Source organism: Trichogramma pretiosum, unplaced genomic scaffold, assembly GCF_000599845.2.
Source record: "Trichogramma pretiosum strain Unisexual culture from Peru unplaced genomic scaffold, Tpre_2.0 scaffold9, whole genome shotgun sequence".
Lineage (NCBI taxonomy): Eukaryota > Metazoa > Arthropoda > Insecta > Hymenoptera > Trichogrammatidae > Trichogramma > Trichogramma pretiosum.
In genome coordinates, this window is record NW_019641697.1 from 121,608 (window position 1) to 140,075 (window position 18,468).

Here is an 18,468-nt window from a genome sequence, read left to right on the forward strand (position 1 = left end):
GACACGGCCCACCGGTGAAACTGCGATACGCAACTGGAGTGGAGGATATGAGAAAAAAATTATAACAAAATTTGATGCAGTTAATCTATTGTTTATTAAAGTATTACAGTTAATCTGGTGCTTCGCGAATTGATATGCTCAATAACAGTGCTCGTGGTTGTATACCATAGAAGATGATTTCCCGAATATCGAAAGGAAATTGTCTGTCTCTCTTGAACCTATCATCTCCTTTATTCGCGCAGCTACGCTAACTCAAAGCTGAAAGCACTGCAGACCCGAACGCCGCATATCACAACCAATGTAGCTACATGTACTACATGGACATGATGTCTGGTTTCTGCCTTAGCTTTTGCCCTGGGCTCATGTTGAGCTGCGCTACAAGCACTCCTTTTTCACTCTAATCACTACATCTCTTTTCAAACTTATGTCAATGCGCGCTACGGTTGCAGCAGATTTACCTTCAAGTGTACCAATGATTGCTTTTCTCCTTTTCTTGTTTCCGCAAGGGTCACATGGAGGGGTCAAAGTCGCATACTCACTCACCTTTCTACCTTTCCAAGCTCTGGCTTTTTCTTAGCTCGTTGAGTCCTTCGCACATCTGCTGTTACTTTTGATCAATATTTATGAGAAGTTCATGATACCCCGTCAAGATACAGTAAAATAATAAAAAAACAGCAAGCTATTAAAACTGCAAAAAACTCAATTCCAAATTTCGATTTTTCAAGCAAAAGTATATACAATGAGTGCGGTATCACCCCCCCCCCCCAGTAAAAAGGTTTGGTAAGATCTCACTTGTTTAAGACGGTTGGTAAGAACTTACGTAAATTCTTACGTTCCATCAGTAAATTTTCTTACGTAAGAACTAACGTAAGTTTTAACTTGGAATTTAAAAAAAAATGAGGAATTGTCAGTTATTTTCGAAATTATTTACGTAATAATTAAGAGTATATTTATTTTTAAACTTTCGAGAAGTGAAAAAGTTTCTCGGGACCTAGGATTGAACCGATGATCAGTCGCTTAAAAATCCACCACTTGAGCCATTCATTGGATATAGAAGGGTTAACAAAAAAGTTATATTAATGATTTGTGTGTATACAATTTTTCCAAGTGCTTTTATCTAACTACATTTATATTAACATAAAATAAAAACTAGTTAAACAATATAATTATTATTTAAAAATCTTGCTTGCGCTCTCACTTTGGATGGGTACTAGGTTAGGATCCGGACTCGGCGATGAATTTCTTCAGATAGTCATGACTTTTTGGTGATAATGACGACCCAAGTGGTCTACTCTGGTTCACCCAGGCTCTCCCACAACAAGTTAAACTTTCTGAAGAAAGTCATCGCCGTGTTCAATTTGAACCTGGTTTACGTAAAAAAATTGACTGATAATCGAACGTAAGAATCGTGAGGTTAAATTGGGTGAAATAAATAAATATGGATGCAAATGATTAATATTTGAATAGTAATAACAATCATATTGGATATGGAAATAATATTGAATTGATAAATACAAAAGTTCCTCGGAGCGCCACTGCATGTAGAGCATGCAAACTCTCGAATTTACTATCTCAGGGGCGCGAATCCCTATAATTATTATTATTTAAGCGATTCGCGATGGCTCAAGGACGGTGTATGTGTGTGTCGTGTACTTAATATAATCGCAGGCCAGCCTCTTCGGCGTCGACGTCTCCGTGGCCCCTCTCAATGATGGATGGCATCAGCGTGGCTGAGGTGGCAGGCGGCACGTCTGGATGGATCGATCCAATTGTCCAGTGACGGGTTGGACTCGCACTATTCACAATTGCGATTTAACGTAGTCGGGTGATACTATCGACTTATATCACACGGCAAGATAACGAGATGATTTCTCGGTTCGCGGCAAATATCGGAGGTGCGATTATTGCCTTTCTCAATGACAAGTTAGAGAATTTTTACCGGCGTCTCAGCGACGTAGTTACGAGTTGCACTCCGAACGACTTTTACTATGCTGGACCGAGGTTTACTAGTCGAGCGTGAAACAGAGAGTGTTTTTCGTCAGTCGCACTTTCAAGTACTCCGGCCTGATCGATGATCGTACGCGCAAGCGTAGCAAGGCGATATCGATAAGCTCCAGCTTTTCGTCTTTCGGCCAAGCTTCGTTAGTGCGACCAACTTGTCGTTCACATTCCTTGCCATGCGAGTCCTGTGCCTGTGTTGCCATTGTTGCCATTGCTACTGCCGACTTGTCGTATCGTCTTCTTGCTACATGTGCGTATGTGTTTTTTTTTTCTACTCCACCCCATTTGGACACTCACCGGTATCCGCCGTTAGGCATTGCTTCGGTGAGGCCCGGGTTAGTTGAGCATTTTTGCTACTTCTGTTAGTCGTTTTTTTTTCATACATCCCCCATCCGTCGCATAGTGATATGCGACGATAAGGGGTTCAGGGACTCATCTTCTTTCTGCTTGGTGAACCTCCGATCCTGCCTGATGCCATCGTCGATTGTTGTATCCCTTTTTTCAGAGCCGTCTGCTGCGTGGTCACACATTGCTAGTATCTCCTCCTGAGTTGGACATCTTCTTTAGAACTCGCTGTCTAGTGCCATCTTGTGAGTGTGGTTCTCGCTTCTGCAGCCGATGGCAAGCCCATCCCTTTGCACTGTCAGCTACATCTTGTGAGTGTGGTTCTCGCTTCCGGCGCTACCCTATGAGTCGTCGTGAGTTTTTGATACTCCTCCTTTTCTGTTGTCGTCTTGTGAGTATGGTTCTCGCTTCTGACATCATCATGGGAGTGTTGTGTTCCTTGCCAGCCTTGTGAGTTATCGCTTCCAGCTCGCACAGTGATCGGGGTTTTTTACCACTTCGGAGGGTGATGAGATAGCCCGGGTCTTTTTTTTGAGTGGTACCCGCTCCACCTCGGGCACGGGCTCGACCACACCAGGCGAAAAAACGAACCTCGCAAATTCGCCAAGTGGGGATCGAATCCACGCCCTACGGCACACCTTGTATCAGCAGGCAAGAACTATACCCACTGAGCCAAGGAGGCCGATGTGTGTATGTGTTTGTGAGTGTGTGTTTGTGTGTGTGTGTGTGTGTGTGTGTATGTCGCGCGTGGTTGAGCCTATGTGTCGAACGATCATCGTTGTGCCGTGAGAATCGTATCTCCCGTCACAGAATTTACGTAAGAAATTACGTAAGAACTTACGTAAGTTCTGATCTACCGTCTTAATCAAGTTCCTACGTAAGATCTTACCAAACCATTTTACTGGGGCCTAGTCGGCAAAGTATAAAAAAAAATTATAAGAAAATTATTTCAAAAAGAAAATTTCTTATTATTCATACATTGTAAATCAAAGCAAAAATGAACAAATTTCTGAATCATTTTTGAAGTACGCTAAATTTTGAATAAAGAAAGGCCATTTATTGTTTGGAATTAATTAAAAGACATTTTCGCAAGATATTTTGCGATAAATTTGCAATAAGAAAAATGTTGTAATTAGATAACACTATTCAGAAACATATAGCAAATCAATTTTTCTTCATAGATCCTATTTTATTGTGTTGATTAAATTATTTTATATCACACAATAACGCTACGCCACGAAGAGTCCAAAAGTCCGGCACTTTGTCCGTTTGCAAGAAAAGAGAAGTTATAAAATTTCGGTCCGTTCGAGCTGGCTTTTTGTACACTGGACACTAAAAAATGAAATGTCCTATTATTGAAGTGAAACAGAATATTAAAAAAGAATAATAATTGAATCTTACAACATAAAGTTTTGTATTCTTTTCAGTTTTGTTGTACAAAGCATAAATGTGAATTACTGGAATGGATGTATAGAGGATCTTATTAATTGCTTCAGTCAGCTTACAATTTTTCCGATCCCAACCTGCTCCTTCTAAGAATAAGCCGTATACATACACACCTTCCTGTAATAAATGAAAGAACATCATAAAGACACATACATTTTTGACACATAAAATGTATTATAATCTTTTTAAAAATGGAGATAAAGTACAGAGAACATCTCTATTGGCTTAAATTGAAAATCCTCATTATTATAATAATTAAACGCAGGCAGCGAAGTGGTAATATTGTATCTTATAGTACTTGTCATGAGTTGCGTTATCTTACAATAAGTTAGAATCTTTACACATGCTCACTTTCTAATTTTAAGTCATTTTCGAATAGAAACGGTACCATCTATTAATTATTTTTATGCATTTTTATGTAATTTTATGCACTCTATTGAGGAATGAATGATACCGTCACGTCGCGTTGCGACGAAATTCTGTACTAACGCACTAGGGCAATTTTGCGAAATAGCATGGAAAATTCGATAAATGTATAAAATAATAAATGTCGCACAATGAGTTTTGTACATTTATCATTTTTAATTGAAAGTACATACTTAAATATGAATTTAGCAAATTTAATCTTATTAAAAAGTTGATAAATAAGTGTTGATAAACAATATTTAATGTTGAATATCCGAGCGCCGCACAGCGCGGCATTATTTAGTCGAATTGTTAAATTTGTAACTCGCTGTAAAAGTACCTAAATGCACTTAAAAGAAAAAAGTAAAGTATCATTTCGATGGGAAATTGCCTCAGCTTTCCGTTGGTGAGCTGAATCGTTCAGTCCTCAATAGACTTTGTGTAAAATATACATGGAAAATTCATATTTTCAGAGTTAATCATACAAGAGCATATTTATGTTTTTGCGTTAAATCATTAAAATTTGTCTCTAAATGCATTTTCATTCATTTTTCGACAGGAGCTAAGCTTGAAGATCTACTACCAATCATGTGGCGGCACAGACTCCCAAACAGTTTTAAAATTTTTAGATACCAATCGAGTTACGGGATTCTGAAAACCAAAATACTAGTAATACTAGTGGAGCACAGATTTTGTCACAGAGAAGACGACAACCACCATAGTTCGGTCATCTTCACAAATACGCGATCAAACTATAATCGTACGGTCGATGGTTCCCCTACAAAATTCACGCACGGAATCACCGCATCACAAAAACAAAAGCCAACATAATGCGGCTACTCAAAAAAAAAGCACAAAGCATCGGACTGTTTCAAAAAAAAGAAAAGCCTACTAGAGTCGAAAGGTGATAATCTGTGTTTCTTTACCGGTGCAACAATGAGCACTGGATAGTGCTTGGATAACGGGAGCATATCCTACGTACGCAGCAATACGGGCTTTTTTCAAAACACATCTTATACTAAAAGCCACTTACAGCTTGCCAGTAATACTGCAGCAGACATGTGTGCTAAAGGTAATGTAAACTTTAAAATGAACGAGATCTGTTAAGACATAAGCATAAAGGATACACTATACGTGCTTAATCTCCGAACCACCGCAGTCTCGGTCGTAAAAATTTAATTTTGTAAACTACGATCGCTGATTTTTATGTGAACTACGATAAAAATCGTGCCGTGGTTCTTAATTCCAACGATGAGATTGAAGCTCAGGCTTATTGAATAGGCGATTTATTTTTCTCAAACAATGCTGAAGAATCACGCAGCATTACCACATTTTCAAAAATCAAAGTTTTGATAAACGAATGGCACTCGTGACTCGGTAATTTGAACTCCAAAGTTCTCAAAACTACGTTCGCAAGGAGACATGCAGAACGCATTGAAGACATACAGATCGAAAACATCGATTAATGTAAACTTGCGCATTAGCAAAAATGATCTGAGAACCCTTTCAGCTTTGGATTAAGTATGCAACATAACTAATCCCGAAGTCATACATACCGATGTAAGCGGTCCGATGCAGACTCGCTGGGTACTCCAACTTTGCGATAGCATCATCATTCTAATAATGTTACAATTAAAAAGTTACCTATCTTTTCATTTACTTACTCAAAAGAGATTATAGCTAAAATATCTAAAAAGTAATTTATAAACTTTTTGTGACTTGAATATGTTTCTAATTTTGTTACATGCTCTTGGAAACCCCAAGAACTGCAGATTCTGTCAAATTAAAACTATTTATATCTGTGAAGTTAGTGTTTGTTGTAGATTGACAATGCGCAAGTTTGCTTGTTGTGTTGAAAATCTAAAGACAAACAAAAGTCTGGCAACCAGAAAAAGAATGTTTTCTAAACACATATTTCAGTTATTTGATTGGGACTTTTATTATAAAAAACGTGAAAAAAACGGTATCTACCCTGAAAGGCATCCAATTCCCTGCGATACCAATCTGATTTGAGGAATATGATTAAAAATTAATAATAATCAATAAGATTTTTACTTACAGGTGGCGAACTTTTGATATCATCTGGAGAATATTTCGTTACATCATTGTGAAGTACTACACCATCGAGAGCCCATCCCTTATGCATTCGAGTAACTTCTTGTTTCATGGCAGTCAGAAATCCTGTAATTATAAGAGGTACTTCCTTAGTAGGGCGCCACAGAAACAAATAAAATGTTTATTCAACTAACATCAACTTAAAATGAAGAATTTATTTCTAATCCTAGTATCCTTAAAATGATCTTGAAAAAAAGAAAATAGAAATTCTACCGCAAAATTTTCCGCTTTTTTTAAAACCTCAATAAAGATTAGGCGCTCCCATTCGAAAAATAAATATTTGGTCTGCTGTAGCATTGTGGTTATATTCAATATCAAATTCAAACTTGCTTCGAAAAATTTTCAGGGGTTTCTAACGTTTAATGTGATTTTCAATGCTGTAATGAAATTATTTTGTATATAGCGCACAAACGAGTACACAGGTGAACCTTCGTATTCGCGGGGGTTCGGTTCCAAAAAGTACCATGAATGTAAAAACCGTTAATACGGAAACATTGTTCTTCTGAGAAAAGGAAGGTTTGGTCATCCAAAATTTTTATTCATGCATAAGTTAAAAATTTTGTTTCTTTGAAAATCAAATTCACGATGAAAATTTATTTATAATTTGAAAAAATATTGAGTTAAGCTTTGTTGCTTTGCTCTACTTAATAGATCTTTGTACAAATTATTATAGCTCTATAATGATTTTTTAATATCTTCTTTAAACTGAATGCTGTGAGTAATGGGATCATAACTTAATGCTTTTTCAATGAGACATTCGGCATCTCCCAAAATATTCTTCATAATTTTGAAAGTAAGTGTGGGTTCTAGCTCACGTATTACGTTCTCATTGCTTTGAGTTTCTGAAACTTGATTTTTTTACACAATTTCTGGCAAAAGTTTATTTTAACCATTAATTAAGGTATCAATAGGTTCACGTTTCGCTATAGGGACATTTTGAAACATTTTTTTTTAATTTTCCGAAAAAATTACACACTAAAAAAATATTAATCATCAAAAACTGCGAATACTGAACTTGGATGACAAACGAGTGAACAGCGAATACCAACATTTGCCCGTATAAACAAAAACACCATCAAAATTTGCCATGTTCATGCATTTTTTTATGTTTCTAAGACCCCAAAAAACACTTTCTTTCGACCCTTACACGGTTATTATGAAAACATGTTCGGTGTCGATTTGAACCTTTGAGAAATGGAAAAAAAACTTGCTTAAATATACATACAGTGTGTCACAAAATTATGGTAACCTTTGAATATCAAGCAGAATTAGCGAGGAAATAATTAAAAACCCCGTATCCAACGTATTTTATGACGTAGAATCTATGGGTGACCTTGAATTTGACATTGAACACAGCCTCAAAGCTATAGCAAACCGAAAATCGATTTCTTTCACGGTGATCCCTACTTTTTATAGCTGATTTAAATGAGTGGAAAAATTAGGTCTGGAATACTTGAGAAATAATACAATTTTTCATATTATAAATCTCTGTAATCTGAAGTATTCGTATAATTAATTTTAATACGTTTAAAACCTCTACGAATAAGGAGAAAATTGATTCCACAAACAAGTTAAAAATGAAAAATTGAAATGAATCTGTTTTAATAAATAAAATTTTCAGTCGTAGCCAACTTACATAGCTCAGTTTTGCGCAATGAACGTTGCCACTAGTAGTTCTATCGAAGTATCGAAGTATAATTATTATGGAGTGCAAATATATGGGTAAAAACCTAATAATGCCCCAGGGCCACGCGCGGGCAGCAAAACGTCCCGATTGCTCAGTTTTCAACTCGCTCGCAAAGGGTGAAACAAAATTCAGAAAAGTAAACCAATATAAGTTTTCAATAGTTTTTAACCTCATATTTCTACTGGTAAGGTCAAAAATGCAAAAATGTGCCCCATAACTTCAAAAAATGGACTTGAAGCTAAAATACGTTGTATCTTCTGGAGTTCAACTCCGATTTACTTTTCAAGTAGCTTTACAAAAATGCACAAATACCATGTATTTGTTTATTTTTATGGTGAAAACCTAACGCGTGAAAGATAAAGAAACGTTAAGTTTAGCGAAAAAAGAGGCCATTGCGCTCGAAAACGGCCGACCACGCGCTCTTTCCTTTTTCACCACTCGAGAAAATCGAAAAAGTCCCTTTTATTTAGAGTCATTTCTGATGTGAAATTGCAAGATTTTTCGATGTAACTACTTAAAAAGTTAATCAGAGTTGAAATCTAGGAGTTACAACGTGTTTTAGCTTCAAGTCCATTTTTTGAGGTTATGGAGGCATATTTTTACATTTTTGACCAGTAGAAGGCTGAGGTTAAAAACTATTAAAAACTTATGTCGGTTTATTTTTCTGAATTTTATTTAACCCTTTGCGAGCAAGTTAAAAACTGAGCAATCGGGCCTTTTTCGCTCCCCGCGCGTAGCGCTGGAGTATTATTGGAGTTTTTACTTGTATTCATATAATACATTATTGACAAATTACGTTACAGCTGACAACACTAATTTAAATGTATATACCTAACATCGATATAACACTATAAGAAAGACGGAGATTTTGTCATGCTCTCGTATATTAAACTAAAAGAGTGAAACGAATCAGATAAACTCATTCCTGTAAAATTTAAATACTTGTTATGAATCTTTAAAATAAAAGTAGTTACCTTGAGGATTGAAAAATCCTGTCATCCAAAATTTGTTAGGTCTTCCAAAAAAAAGCCACTGAGAAAACTGTTGATTTCGGTCTGTTAACTCAGTAAACCAAAATCCAAGGGTACTTGACTCCCATGATTTTGATTTCCATGAATCTGGAATCTTAGCATCGAAAATAGAGTCAAGTGCGTTCCTTAAATTCTGCAAAAATATTTTATCAAGTTGTTATTTGACCTTCATAACAATAATTAAAATTTATAAAGAAATTTACCTCGTTCATGATTATCACCCCTTCAATAGCGAGAATTAAATTAGATAATGTAGCTTTTACGAGACTAATAACTATTTGAATCCGATCAATTTCCTGTTTGAGAAATATAACCATTGGAGTTGTATGACCCAAAATTCGTAATCTGAAGCAAATGATAAAGCAAATGAGCAACTGTCAGCCTTTAAAAAAAATTTATTAGAGTATGCAAGAGTTATGAAGTAATTATAAAAAATTTTGTCTGAGATAAATAAGAAAAAAGTGCTAAAAATGAACGTCACAAACATAATTTTTTTATAACAATTTTAGAGATGTTGGTATGTACAAGATCTCATTTAAGGGCCCTCTATACACACTCAGTCGGTAACACCAAGATATCAAGCAATTTATGTTAAATCAGAAAAGTTGAGAGTGTCATTCGCCAATTCTCGAGTGGACGCACATTTCTAATACACTTATTAACATTGTGGTCAAGTTTCATCCAATTTCATGCCCTATTGAAGGAGAAAAACGAAAACTACGAATAATCATATTTTATAAATATTCATAGGTTAACGAGATACGTAGTTTTTATTTTTCTTTTTCAATAATGCATGAAATTGGAGGAAACTCGACCACAATGGTTAATAAGTGTATTAGAAATGTGCGTCCACTCGAGAATTGGTGAATGACACTCTCAATTTTTCAGATTAAACATAAATTGCTTGATATCCTGGTGTTACCGACTGAGTGTGTATAGAAGGCCCTTAAGATCACAATTGAATTTTCAATTGAGTTATCCTTAAAGATTTATGAGCAAGATCGTGAAAATACTATATATTTGTAGGGAAAAGACAACTATTTAAGTTTAATTTTTGTGCTTTCAAGAAAAGTATATTTTAAGTTACATTTGAGAGTTTAACTGAACGTGGATAACTTAAAGTCTAGCTTTATGATATTATAGTACTATAAGATTGCTTTTAATCTATTTACTCACCAAATTAAAGCGTGCGTTATGAAACAGAAAATATAGACTTAAGGAATAAAAGGGGGCTTAAAATAAAAAAAAATCAATTCAATTTCGAGTATGACTTTTGGCTCCTTTTCAATGCATTTTTCAAAATTTCAAAATTTTAATTATTCACTGAGATACAGCTTTTTCCGTAGTATATACTTTGTGTGTTTCATATTTTTACAAATGCACTTCATTTGTCGTAACATACAGAGCAAACCATTGAAGCTATAACGCCAGGGTTGCGTACACGTCTTTAGAAAAATTTTAAAACTTTTTTCGTTCAAGTACTTCTATATCGATACAGAAAACAACAAAGATTTTTTTATAATGTAGAAAGTCCTCTAAAAAATGGGTCCTAAGGCCCATGAGATCAAACTGAGCACAGGGAGTTTCAGTATTGGGTACCAGGAGACCCAAAAAAATTTTGGAGCAAATCCATGACCCGGAGCTGGGGTGGTCTCCTTGTAAGTAATCAAAAACACAACTCGCCAAAAAACACAAAAAAAGGAAACATTTAACCCGCTATGTATTTGAGAAAGGCTCTAGAAAAATTTTGTATCTTAGTGTAACGTACTACTTTAGCTACTATTCTAACGCACGTGCACTACATAACCATATGCGCAAAAATATCTGTTAACGACTGCAGCAATAAATCTGACCAACATTCGTCGTCAAAGTATATTTTACATTTTATTATAAAGTTAAGAAAATCTTTTAATATCAAGCATTAATTCTATTATATGTAAACAATGCTTACCTTTCACGTGTTTCAAAAGGATCATACGAAGGTGGTAATTTATCCAACATGTCACGCGCTTGCTTTGCAACAACAGATTCTCTGGATAGTCCTTTTTCTGCAATTGAATCTTTTGGTTGAATAGATAAAATTGTATCTAATATCTGTTGTGCTGTATTTGTTTGGTATCTATAATAAAAATGGAATATATTTAACTTTTATTTTACTTCGTGATATTAAAAGTGTTGCCTTATAGCAACCAATCTAGCCTACTCAATTGTACATTATAGAAGAAATAATACCGCTATGAAGGCGGTATTAAAGTCAAACTTTTTATTAAAATAGTATGGTATATGGATGTGAACAAATACCCTAACGTACATCGACCAAAGTAGTTTGTGAATAAACAGTTTCTAGGAAAAGTACACTACCTATCAATCACTTTTGCCGTACCTGAACCTTAAATTATCAATCTTAAGGTGACTCTTTACTGACTCGGCTAGTCAATACGAGTGTAGTTAGTTTCTTTTGACTCTTGTGGTACCCGAGGGCCCTATGCTGTAGTTATATAAGCGTCTCCTCTTCTCTTCAGCAGACGACAAAACCTCAATCGGACCATACAAATTCACTTTCTCGGGCAACTATTACAATAATTAGCACGGAAACATGTACTTTTTAATATAACAATCGGAAGCTTATACTTTCAACTCTATATTATCAGTTTTTGGAAGAGCTGTATGATATATTTTGCGAGATATTCAATAAGAAGAGTCCAAAAGTAAATGTGTGCCTATACACGCCGTGTTAAAATATCAATTTTCGATGGCCTTTTCCTCGAAAATTAGCATGACAACAGGGTCTGAAATTTTGCAGGGAGATAAATAGATCACTAATTAACGTTGTCCCAAAATTTCAAGACCTTGTATGAAAAAATGTCTAAGTAAAGAGTCACCTTTAAAGTTACGTAGTTCAGTCAAAAATGTACCTATCGAAATTTTAAAATAATCTTTCGAAATATCTTTACAAGTACTTTATTTTCGTATAATTTTTTAGGTTTATTTATAAGAAAATTTATTGATGTTTTTTAGCACATATCGAATAATAAAACTGATATAAAGGTCTAAATCAAAATTCCAACAAAACTCAGCCCATAAAGGGTACTTTTCTGAAGATTTTGATCATTATCAGGAACCCCTAACTGAAATACTCTCATCTGAACCTTGCGCACAGTGCCGAGAGGCTAAAATGGAAAAAATAAGCTATTTTTAGATGCAAAGGTCTATTCTGCAATTTTTTCCGCATTTTTTAGGGCTCAAAGATGCCAATTTTATGTTGAAGGTGTAGATTGATATTAAACTTTGATTTATATCACAAAAATGCCAAAGAGGACTTAATTGGTGTATGACTCCCCTTAAGAAAATTTTTTTTTGCAAATTGAATATTTTCTTAATTAATTCTTATAAGAACATTTATGTTTGAAGACGCCACTGGCCGTGTAAGGTGAGCTACTTTAAAATTGATTTGATTTGATTTAGTTTATTTGATATGGATCTCGAGATAGACCCCTATGTGGTTTACATAGCAATATTATGACGGTCCTGTTAAGTCATCACAGCTCTCTCGCCACCTCAGCCACACTAATGTATAATATACCATTTTGACTATGTTTTTCCACGCAACAGTAACAGCGAGACGCATGTGTATCAGTATGTGTGAGTCGGCACACTGCGTGTCGCGAAACGCATGATGCCATCGAATATTTTGGAGTAGGGGAGACGAGTTGGTCACGTGACCAACTCGCTCCTGTCAGCCGCGTGAGTGAAAGTCGCGCGGCAAAATTGTTTTCGGACGCTGATACGACCACATCGACGTGGTTCCGAAATCGTGAGAAGTCGCGTCGTGCGTAAGTTTTACCGCCCTGTACGTCGCAATTGCGTGTACTCTGATGCAAGACCCGGACTAGCGTGAACGCGTAGCACCGAATGTCGCGGGTGCGTGCGGTACGACTTGGACTCGCGTGTACGCCTTCGGCTGATTGTCTGTCAGCTTGATTGTCGGGACACGTAAACGGTGCCTCGTGCCGGATCTCCACGTGTTCATTTGTACGCGGCAACGGATTGCCGTACGATTCTGCGTATCGCGTGCGTGAGTGCAGCAGCACGGACGGAGCGAGAGGGCCGAACTGACCAAGGCGACGACGAAGTACGCAACGAACTGTAAGTACCACTTGAGCACCCAGCCCTCTCTAAACATGTGCAATCGCGATTCCAAAGTTTGAGGAATGTATGTCCGCGATTGCGCTGCTGCGTGCGCTGTAACTATCGATCCAGAACTTGAAACTTAATAATAATTCATTCCTTAATCTCCATGTTAAGATATTAATTCGCGAATTATTATTTCGGCAAGACCTTTCCCGTTATTTCATCCTACTATCACTTTACGAATAGGGTAGCGGTCACGGGAACCGTTACAATATATACAATATATTTACAACAATTGTTTACAATATTACAAGTATAATATATTCAATAGAAATAGTATAGACTAACTAAAAATACAGTAGAAAAAATGTATGCATAAAGCGTAGAAAGACTAAACAAGCTCAAGCTTTCTCTCTGTGGAAAGGATCAGCCTTCCCTCCGGGGCAGGAAAGATGAGAGTAATGTTCTCCGTCATTCAACGATCGAACCAGTCTGTCTTGTCCAGTGTAAGAAAATGATTGAAAAGCAAGGTACTATGGTCAATGGTGATGTTCTCGAAATCAATCTGTAAAGGCAGTGAGTTCAGAATCTAAGACGCATTTATCAAAAATGAGTTGTTCAGCGAGAATGTCCTAGGGGCAGAGTAATACAAAGGCAGTGGCTGACGTCGAGCAAAGCTACGAAGGTTGCGAGGATTAGTCGAGAGGATGCCAGCTCCAAACGACCTGCAAGACTGACAGGTGCACGATTCCGAATAATAATTATCACAAGCATTGCATAACGATAAAAACCAAATTGTTCGAACATACAGTTGTTCCTCGTTATACGCGGTTTTGCTATACGCGGATGTTCTGTAAAAATTCTATAAAAATGATTCGGAACAGCAGATTCACTTGAGCCAATTGAAGATTATAATAAATTGAATGCAGAGTGCAATCAACGAAGCCATAGCACACGATTTGATTATGATTAGATCTTAATGTTTTAAACATAACTGTGACTAAGATCTAAAAGGTTATGAAGATTTGCATAAAACTACTTACGTGCCAATTAAACACACCATAATTATTGAATTTGCAAAAAATAAAAATTAATTCATATAAAAAATAACTAAATTTTCTTAAATTGGAACCTATTTCCCATCAGCCATGGGTCGCTATACGTAGTACCCATTAGAAACCTATTCCCCGCGTGCATAGCGAGGTACGACTGTACTGGAAAAAGTTTTAAATTCTAAATTCGATTCGAATTTTACGAGACTTATGGAAAGAGAGGTATCTTCTTATGTATTAATTTCTAGTTAGAGAAAAATTTGGTCTAAAATTCAGCAAAATAAAACACCAGAATTAAATCATACTGAAAAGATTATTTAGGGCCTCTTCGCCATGCACACTGCGCTGAATGTACATGCAAAAACCACGAAAAATCCCGTTTTTTTCCTTCTCCCGCTATATCTCTCTAAAATCAAAAACCCGTCCTTAAAAAGTGTCCATATGGATAGAAAATTTCCTGATCTTTTGATATAAACTTTTTAAAAAAATCTCAAAAATAAAGCTTTTGAGATCATTGACTTCAACGTTTTCCCATCAAATTTCCCTGATGAAAAGGAAAATTTCAGAAAATCTAACTTCGCTATTAGAAAGTTGAGGCTGTTTACCATCGAAATCACAAATTAAATTTCACTTAATCGGATTCAGTTACTTTTACAGCAAGTTGCAAATTTAGTGATTCGACAAAATAATGTCATGCAGAACAGTGCTTGATAAATTGACGAGAATTTCCACGCATCCAAAAGTCAAGAGTAAACAAAAAAATCGATGTTCAGGTCAAAAGTGTTGTAATACTACCTTAACACTTGAAAATGGGCATTTAGTGCTGTTTTTGTATTAGTATTAAAACTGTTATCTACCTAAAATTTGTCGATGACAAAAAAATATATTCAAAACTATGAAATTTGTTTCTGCTCAACAATATCAAAATAAATTATTCTTTTCGTTAACTTACGAGATATCAGCATTGGAATGTAACCCATAGGCTTGAGGTGGATCTATAGATCGCATTTCTTTTATTTTAGCAGTGTAATCAGTGACTTGTTTTAGTACAACAACCTTATATCCAGTGTAAAATGCAAAGTCATTCTCTAAAATACTATCCGATAACCAAACTTTGGTAAAAGTATTTAGCAATCTTTTATCATAGTCATCAGTCACGCGCCCACCATATAGTACTTCACTTATCATATATCTGGAAACAAATGCAACATATTTTGAGATTTTAATTATTATATTTTAATTATTTTGAAATCTAATTTTCTCTGAATTCCAATACAATTATCGGAATTTCTTAATTTTTTTTCTCACCTTAAAGTTGGCCAGCTTATTTCTTTATCAGAGCTATTATCATTAAGGTAATTACTTATGTACAAGCATGATGCCAACCAATCTGAAGAATTAAACTCATAAGGAATGTTCCATCCTAAAGGACAAAATTTTCTGCGTTCTTGAAAGATGGTGTGTAGAAATGATACAGTATATATTAATGGAATATACTGTTTAGCATCGCATTGATCCAACATAGACTGATCCATGCTATTATATGTAGCAAATAATCCAGCTTTAATGCCTTGAAAGATAAGAACAGTAAAAAATCATTAATTTACAAACATTAATTAATATCCATTTGTAAAAATGAGGCTGAAATTGCACTTTCAAAGAGATCTTTTTATCTCCGGATCACAGATCAATTCTAGTATGCATCACTACTACCGACGAGTAAAGTTGACTTTTTGGTTTAATAACCATATTATTTAGTGGTGTAGTCTGATGGTGCTAACCAAATAGGAGCGACTAGAGTGTAAGCTGGACTAAATTCTCTGTTACGGATTACAAGTACGGCCGCTTCGGAAAGATAGTTAATTGCAAATTCGGCTAAGTCCCGATAAATGATTTTTTGTTTGACAACCGGTATAGTGTCGCCCTACTTGAAGCTACGAATTGATGTGCCACAAGGCTGGTATTCGGCCTAGTATATATACTAGACTTTGCGGCGGATCTTCCACATCTCCTGGCCCAGCGAACTGTTTGCATATGTTCAGCAGGTTGTAACCTACTATCTTACCCCCGACGTACCTCGTCGGTTACGTGTGTCCCTTGGCTCTGTGGATCCGTTCTGCACGTCCGGGGTGTACCTGTAAGCTTCATGCAATATCGGAAAGGAAAACTCTTTACACTCATACATCCATCAAGAATCAAACACTCCATATAACAATAACAACTACCAGGTTTATTCGTATTAAATAAACAATATACACGGCCTCAGAGAGTACCCGAATTCCCGGTCGACGGCAGACGCGACGATCGTAGCCCTGGTGGGCGCGTCGGCGCGTACGACTCACAAATACAACGACTAAGATCTGGGCCGCCCGACTCACCACACGATGTCGAGATCTTCTCCTGGTCCAGATCCACCCTTGGTTGTCCTTGCGATCTGCTCGGCCGTTGGATCCGCTGGTTCTCTCTCGCGCACTCGGATCGACTCGTACCGGCCCTCGCACTCTTTACTCGGGCGACGTAGGATCTTACTAGCCTGCGCGGTACTCGTCAATCCGACCTAGACATCCCCCAGGATGTCGCGCTCAACTCTCACACTCGAGCTCCATTCGCTCTCAAAGCAAATCTTCGACTCCTTTCTCTTGTTCATATGTACGCTCTCGTATCTCAACGTATACGCGTGTTTACGTTCTATTCTTTCACACTTGGCGCTCACATGAAATCATATTCAAAATACAATTATTAATAACGATTCTTATAACTAACTATACACTCGGCAAGTCGATGATGGTTCGTCAGGGCGGCCCAACAGATAATGCCATTTCCGGCATTACAAGGTGACACCTCACTCTTCACCTTGCTTGAGAAGCGCGCTGGATCCCGCATTTTGCGTTGAGTTGGCTAGCGTTGACTTTGTCCTTAATCAATGCCAAAAAAGCCGGCGAGGCACTTAAGGTATATCGGTTTATAGATTTACTTACTCGTGCTTGCAATCGCTTGGCTCTATAGGGCCTACGATCTTTGTCGACGAGATACTTCTTGCATTTGTCTCAATTTTTAGTCTGCGTGCACATTCGTTGTTGCTTCGATCGTAGCTTGCCTGCAGTGTCCGTACTCAAGCTGTTGTAGGTGATATTTCCCTTTGTTATAGTGTTACTTATGTATTATTGAGGCTTCCGCACTTCTGCTCGCGCGCGCGTCTTCTTATACGCATAATGTTCAGCTGTGCAGAGTTATGGCACACAGGCGTAGGCTGGCCTGTCCTTGAGTCACTGTACGTAAATGCGTGCCAGATTATATGTGTGCTATTGTACAATAACACCGTGGATCTGATTATGTATATGTCATCGCTCGAATGCGGGCTAGCCAGCTTGTGTTTTTATTTCTACTCCACCCCATTCATTTCTGCTACTTGTATGTTAGTCGTTGTTTCCATACATCCCCCATCCGTCGCATAGTGATATGTGAAGATTAGGGGTTCAGGGACTCATCTTTTTTCTACTTGGTGAACCTCCGATCCTGTGCCATGCTATCTCTCGATTGTTGTATCCCTTTTTTCAGAGCCGTCTACTGCGTGGTCACACATTGCTGGTATCTCCTCCTGAGTTAAGTATTCTTTAGAACTCGCTGTCTAGTGCCATCTTGTGAGTGTGGTTCTCGCTTCTGACTTCATCATGGGAAAATTGTGCTCCATCTATTGCCAGTCTTGTGAGTCCTCGCCTCGGGCTCCTACTTATGGTTATCCTTTTCGCTTCCAGCTCGCACAGTGATCGGGGTTTTTTACCGCTTCGGAGGCTGATGACATTGCCCGGGTTTTTTTTTTGAGTGGTACCCGCTCCACCTTGGGCACGGGCTCGACCACACCAGGCGAAAAAACGCCATCGAATATTCGTCCAGTGGGGATCGAACCCACGCCCTACGGCACACCTTGTATCAGCACGCAAGAACTATACCCACTGAGCCAACGAGGCCCTTAGTACGTGATATCGTCACAAAGTGTATAACTGATCGTTTCAAAATTGGTCCGTTATAGGCTGGACGTAACACGTGCTGCAGCAGAAGCGAGCCAACAGTCACTTGACACTACTTAGCATCGACCAATCACAGCTCAAGAAGAAAATAGATTCTACTGAGACTAAAAACTTACGATTATTGCGCTCGTTTACTCGTTTTTTACGGATTCACTCCTTTACCATAAAGAGTCAAAAGTCATTACACCTCACTACGTTTTTCAATCTTTAAGATTTTTCAACTTGAA

At 37.2% G+C, this 18,468-nt stretch overlaps 1 protein-coding gene across 1 annotated transcript in view; it reads right to left on the reverse strand.

The window, feature by feature from the left end:
• Positions 1-3,552: 3,552 nt before the first annotated feature.
• LOC106651296 (dynein heavy chain 8, axonemal) overlaps positions 3,553-18,468 on the reverse strand; it is a 170,198-nt gene continuing 155,282 nt past the window's right edge. The window contains exons 41-48 of the mRNA XM_023462255.1: positions 15,522-15,783; positions 15,166-15,405; positions 10,982-11,149; positions 9,234-9,375; positions 8,974-9,163; positions 6,257-6,378; positions 3,748-3,909; positions 3,553-3,678 (exon numbers count right to left, since the gene is read on the reverse strand). Of these exons, the coding sequence (XP_023318023.1) occupies positions 3,553-3,678; positions 3,748-3,909; positions 6,257-6,378; positions 8,974-9,163; positions 9,234-9,375; positions 10,982-11,149; positions 15,166-15,405; positions 15,522-15,783 (1,412 nt within the window). The remainder of the gene's footprint in view (positions 3,679-3,747; positions 3,910-6,256; positions 6,379-8,973; positions 9,164-9,233; positions 9,376-10,981; positions 11,150-15,165; positions 15,406-15,521; positions 15,784-18,468) is intronic.